At 57.9% G+C, this 6,528-nt stretch overlaps 1 protein-coding gene across 1 annotated transcript; it reads left to right on the top strand.

Annotated features, from left to right (window-relative positions):
• The first annotated feature begins 2,513 nt into the window (after positions 1-2,513).
• Positions 2,514-6,457, top strand: LOC107307143. The gene is made up of 3 exons (XM_015850587.2): positions 2,514-3,757; positions 3,797-5,928; positions 6,079-6,457. The coding sequence occupies exons 1-3, from the start codon at positions 2,769-2,771 to the stop codon at positions 6,390-6,392; spliced, it is 3,435 nt and encodes a 1,144-aa protein (XP_015706073.2). The 5' UTR covers positions 2,514-2,768; the 3' UTR covers positions 6,393-6,457.
• Positions 6,458-6,528: the final 71 nt, after the last annotated feature.

The raw sequence follows: 6,528 nt of genomic DNA, 5'->3' as shown, positions 1-6,528 counted from the left end.
ACCCGTCCAATGGAGGTGGGGGGGAGGGGTGGGATGAAGGGGGGGGGGCTGTGGGGGGAGAAAGGGGGTTGGGGGGTGGGGTGATGACATAGAGGCCACCACCCCCCATACTTGGATCCCAAGACCAATGGATGGTGTGGGGGGAAATGGGAACCCAAGACGCCATTGGTGGGGGGGGGGGGGACCCTAAATGACCCCAATGGTGGGGAGGGAGGGAGCAAAACCATTGACCTCATTGGATTGGTTGGGGGGGAACCCATAGACCCAATGGTGGTGGAGGTGGAGACCCCTCCCATAAACCCAAATGGAGGAGGGGATGGAGACCCCATAGACCCCCAAGACCATCCCAAGCCCCATAGAGGACCCCAGCCGCCCCATAGAGGACACCTAGCCCCATAGAGAACCCCCAGACCCACATGGCTGCCCCCAGCCCCATTAAACCACCCCCAGCCCCACAGAGGACCCCCACCCCATAGGAACACCCCCAGCCCCATAAAGGACCCCAGCCCTTATGACTGCCCTCAGCCCCATAGGGGAACCTACCCATACCATCCGCTAGAGCCCATAGGGACCTTCCCACCTATGAGGACCACCTCCCAGCCCCATTAGAGACCCCACGCCCATAGAAGACCCCAGCCATTAAAGACAACCCAGCCCCCTAAGCCTCTCATGCTCCACGTCTCCCCTCGCTCCGCTGCCCCCCAGCAGCTGCTGCTCCCCACTGGCCTCGTCCCACAGCTCCATGGGGCCGGGGGGGTCGGGGGGTTTGATGCTGCTCTGCATCCCAAAATGTGACAGTGGGGTCAATGGGTCCGGCCCATCACAGCACAGTTCCATCCTCATCCCATCCCCCCCATTCCAATCCATCCCCAGTCCATCCCACCCAACTTCCCAATTCCCATTCCTTATTCCCGTTCCATCCATTCCCATTCCAGCTTCCATCCCATTCCCAGTCCCCCCAATTATCCCTCTGCCAGCCCCCCATTCCCAGTACGCCACCCCATTCGAAGCCCCCATTCCCAGTTGCTCCCTCCATATCCCCATCCATAACCCCCCCATCCGGGATATACCCCCCATCGCCATTATCCCTCATTTACCTCCATTCCCATTCATTCCCCTCCATATCCATTCCTTCCCCCCCGACATCCCCATAACCCCCCCCATCCCCATTCTCCCCACTCCCATCCCCCATTTACCCCCATATCCCACCCATTCCCCCCCCCCATTGCCCCATATTCGCATCCATATCCACCCATCTTCCCCCCCCTTAACCCCATATCCCATCCCATATCCCATCCCATTTGCCCCCCCATATCCCCATCCCATCCCCACCCCATCCCCATTCCCCCATTCCCCCATTACCCCCGCCATATCCCATCCCATATCCCATCCCACCCCCCCATTACCCCCATTCCCAATCCCATTCCCATCCCATATCCCACCCCATTCCCCCCCATTACCCCCCATATATCCATCCCATATCCCATCCCCCACGTCATTCCATCCCTATACCATCCCATCCGCCCCATCCACGCCCATATCCCATCCCAGTATTCCATTCCCCACCCCCCCATTTCCCCCCATATTCCATCCCATATCCCATCCCATATCCCACCCCATATCCCCCCCCATCCCCCCCCATTGCCCCATTCCCCCCGTTACCTCCGCGACCCCGTTTCCCGATCCCGTTCTATTTCCGCCCCCCCCTTTTCAACCCTAAAGCTCCGCCCCCCCCCCCGGGCCCGGCCCCTTCCTGTTGCCCCCCCCCCTTCACCCCCCCCCCCCCCCCCCAAATCCGCTCCCGGAGCCGCGCGCTGGGCAGAGTTACCACCCCCCCCAAACCCCAACCCCCACACCCCCATCCCATAATACCCCCCCCATCCCCATCCCACCCTATAGACCCTATAAAGACCCCTATTTGCCCTAGACAGCCCCCCGCCATCCATAATACCCTACCTATAGACCACCCCTCACCCACCACCCCCATCCCATAATACCCCCCCCCCACCCCCATCCCACCCTATGGACCCTATAGACCCCCATTCGCCCTATAGACAGCCCATAATACCCCCACCCCATAGACCCGCCCCCCCCCACTCCCCCCATCCCATAATACCCCCCCCCACCCCCATTTCCACCCTATGGACCCTATAGACCCCCATTCGCCCTATAGACAGCCCCCCATCCATCCCATAATACCCCAAACCCCCCCACCCCATAGACCCGGCGCCCCCCCACGACCCCATCCTATAATACCTATGGGCCCCCCTTCCCCCTATAGACAGCCCCCCGCCATCCCATAATAACCCCCTATAGACCCCCCCCCATTAATTAACAACCCAATTAATTGCGGACCCTCCCACCATCATTTTAAGACCCCCCCCCATTAAATTGGGGTCTCCATTAATTCCAGACCCCCCCCCATCATTAGGACCCCCCCATTAATTTGGTCCCCATTAATTTGTTTAGGGCCCCCTTTTCTTATAATTAGGGGACCCCCCATCAATGGGACCCCCTCCGATCCCCCCCATAACCCCCCGCCCCACAACCTCCTGGTCCTCCAGCCCCTCTATCGATGTCCCGACTGCGGCAAAACCTTCGGCTGCCGTTCACACTTCGGCAAACACCGGCGCAGCCAAAACCAACAGCGTCCATTTGGTTGTTGGCACCAACAAGGCAACGCCAACACTGGCACCAATAACCTCGACCGGCATCAATGTGCCCAACTGGAGACCAACACGGCCAACAAGGCATCACTAAAACCCAACATGGCCAACAAGGCTTCACCAAAACCCAACAGGGTGAACATGGCATCACCAAAACCCAACATGGCCAACAACGGCTCACCAAAACCCAATAAGGCATCACCAAAACCCAACAGGGTCAACAATACATCACCAAAACCCAACACGGCCAACAACGGCTCACCAAAACCCAACAAGGCCTCACCAGAACCCAGCAACGGCTCACCAAAACCCAACATGGTCAACAAGGCCTCACCAGAACCCAACATGGCCAACAACGGCTCACCAAAACCCAACAGGGCCAACAATGCGTCACCAAAACCCAACATGGCCAACAATGCCTCACCAAAACCCAATAAGGCCTCACCAGAACCCAACACGGCCAACAAGGCCTCACCAAAACCCAACACGGCCAACAATGGCTTACTAGAACTCAACATGGCCAACAAGACCTCACCAAAACCCAACAAGGCCTCACCAGAACCCAACATGGCCAACAATGGCTCACCAGAACCCAACAGGGTCAACAAGGCCTCACCAAAACCCAACATGGCCAACAACGGCTCACCAAAACCCAATAAGGCCTCACCAGAACCCAACATGGCCAACAAGACCTCACCAGAACCCAACACGGACAACAATACATCACCAAAACCCAACAAGGCTTCACCAGAACCCAACAGGGTCAACATGGCCTCACCAAAACCCAACATGGCCAACAACGGCTCACCAGAACCCAACATGGCCTCACCAGAACCCAACATGTCCAACAAGGCCTCATCAGAACCCACCACCACCACCAATACTTCACCAAAACTCACCCCTCCATCACCAAAGCCCACCCACCCCACCACCAGATCCATGTCATCACCAAAACCCAACTCTATGTCACCAAAACCAACCTCCCCATCACCAAAACCCAACTGTACGTCACCAAAACCCACCTCTGGGTCACCAAAACCCACCCTTACATCACCAAAACCCAACTCTCCATTACCAAAACCCAACTCTACGTCACCAAAACCCACCCCTACATCAAAACCCACCTCTGGGTCACCAAAACCCACCCTTACATCACCAAAACCCAACATTATGTCACCAAAACTCACCCCTACATCACCAAAACCCAACTCTACATCACCAAAACTCAACTCTACATCGCCAAAACCGAACATTATGTCACCAAGACCCACCCCTACATCACCAAAACCCAACTCTACGTCACCAAAACCCAACATTATGTCACCAAAACTCACCCTTACATCACCAAAACCCAACTCTCCATCACCAAAACCCAACTCTCCATCACCAAAACCCACCCCTACATCACCAAAACCCAACGTTACGTCACCAAAACCCAACTCTACATCACCAAAACCCCCCTCCCCATCACCACCCCCGACCCCCACCCTTATCTCCCCCTACCAATGCCCCGACTGCGACCGCAGCTTCCGCCGTGCCAAAGAATTGGCCACTCACCGCCGCGCTCACACCGGGCTCTCCCCATTCCAATGTTCCCACTGTGGCAAGACCTTCACGTGGAGCTCCCATTGGGAAAGGCACCGGCGGACCCACACCGGCGAGAGGCCGTACCGATGCGCCGAGTGCGGCAAAAGCTTCGGTAGAAGCTCACACCTTTACCGGCATCAACGCGGTCACGCCGGCGGCCGCTCTTATATCTGTACCTATTGTGGGAGAAGCTTTGGTAGCACCACTCATTTCGAGAGGCACCAATTGACCCACGTTGGGAGGAGGCCCTATAAATGTACGCGGTGCCGGAAGAGTTTCGGCGACGCGCCGGCGTTGGTTCGGCATCAACGGGGTCATTTGGAAGAAGGGGGGTGGTCGTCATCACCGTGGGGCCGGGGGGGGAAAAAGGGGGGTGATGGGGGTGGGGGTAAAGGGAGGAGGTGTGGGGATTGTGGCGTGGTGTTCTCGTGGAGCTCCCATTGGGAATGGCATTGGTGCGGTGATGGCAGCACCAGAGGGGTTGGGGTCAATGGTGGGGACAATGTCAATAGGGGTGGGGTCTCCGTGGTCAACAGTGGGGTCTCCATGGCCAATGGTGGGGTCTCCATGGCCAACGTTGGGGTCTCCATGGCCAACAATGGGGCCTCCAACAACGGTAGGGCCTCTATCGCCAATGGTGGGGTCTCTATGGCCAATAGTGGGGTCTCCATGGCCAACGTTGGGGTCTCCATGGTCAATAATGGGGTCTCCAACAATGGTGGGGCCTCTATCGCCAATGGTGGGGTCTCCATGGCCAATGGTGGGGTCTCCATGTCCAATGGTGGGGCCTCCAAGAACAGTGGGGCCTCTATTGCCAATGGTGGGACCTCCATCGCCGATGCCACCATTGGGATCACCATCAACGGCACCAATGGCACCAAAAGACGGCGCTGCGGTGATTGTGGGAAGACATTCTATTGCCAATCCCATTGGGAACAACACCGGTGCACCAACGGCATCACCGGCACCAACGGTGGGACCTATATGGCCAATGGTGGGGTCTCTATGACCAATGGTGGGGTCTCCATCGCCAATGACGGCACCAACGGCACCAAGAGACGGCGTTGTGGTGATTGTGGGGTGAGGATCTCATGGAGTTCCCATTGCCGGAACACCAAAGGCACCACCAGAACCAGTGGTGGGACCTCCATCGCCGATGACCCCATAGGCATCACCAAGAACCCCATAGGCACCAACAACGACCCCATAGGCACCACCAAGAACCCCATAGGCACCACCAACGACCCCATAGGCATCACCAATGATGGACCCAATGGCACCGAACCGAACCGCTGTGCCGACTGCGGCAAATCCTTCTCATGGAGCTCCTATGGGGAGAGTCATCGGCGCACCAACGGCACCACCAGCATCAACGACCCCATAGGCACCATCAATGACCCCATAGACCCCATCAACCACCCCATAGACCCTACCAACCACTCCATAGGTACCAACCACCCCGTTAACATCACCGATGACCCCATAGATACCAACAACCACCCCATAGACACCAACAACCCCATAGGCACCACAAACGACCCCATAGACACCACCAACCACCCCATAGACAGCACCAATGACCCCAACCACCCCGTTGGCATCAACCACCCCATAGACACCACCAATGACCCCATAGGCATGACCAACCACCCCATAGGCACCACCCACCCCATAGACACCACCACCCACTCCATAAGCCCCACAACCCACCCCATAGACCCCATCAACCACACCAACCCCATAGACACCACCAACCGCCCTACAGACCCCATAAGCCCCACAACCCACCCCATAGGCACCACTGACCCCATAGACCCCACCACCCACCCCATAAAGCCGTACCGCTGTGCCGACTGCGGCAAGTCTTTCTCTTGGAGCTCCCATTGGGAACGTCACCAACGCATCCACACCGGCGAGCGGCCGTACCAATGCGGTGACTGCGGCAAACGTTTCGGTCGTACCTCACACCTTTACCGACACCAACGTACCCACGCCGGGGGGCGGCCCCACATCTGTGGGGTGTGTGGGAGGAGCTTTAACAGCACCCTCCATTTCCAACGGCACCAAAAGAGCCATCGGCAAAACATGGCGGCGGCGCGACGGCACGCGGCCGTGATGGCGGTGCCGGAGGAGGAGTGATGGGGGGTGGGTGATGGATGGGGGTCTCTATGGGGTCCTATGGGGCTTTTATGGGGTCCTATGGGGGTTTTTATGGGGTCCTATGGGGCCCAGTGTGTTCAATGGGGTCTTTATGGGGTCCTATGGGGGTTTTTAT

The sequence above is a fragment of the Coturnix japonica genome, unplaced genomic scaffold (assembly GCF_001577835.2).
Source record: "Coturnix japonica isolate 7356 unplaced genomic scaffold, Coturnix japonica 2.1 chrUnrandom492, whole genome shotgun sequence".
NCBI lineage: Eukaryota > Metazoa > Chordata > Aves > Galliformes > Phasianidae > Coturnix > Coturnix japonica.
Note: the sequence above shows the minus strand (reverse complement) of the source record. Positions and strands in the feature narration are given on the sequence as shown.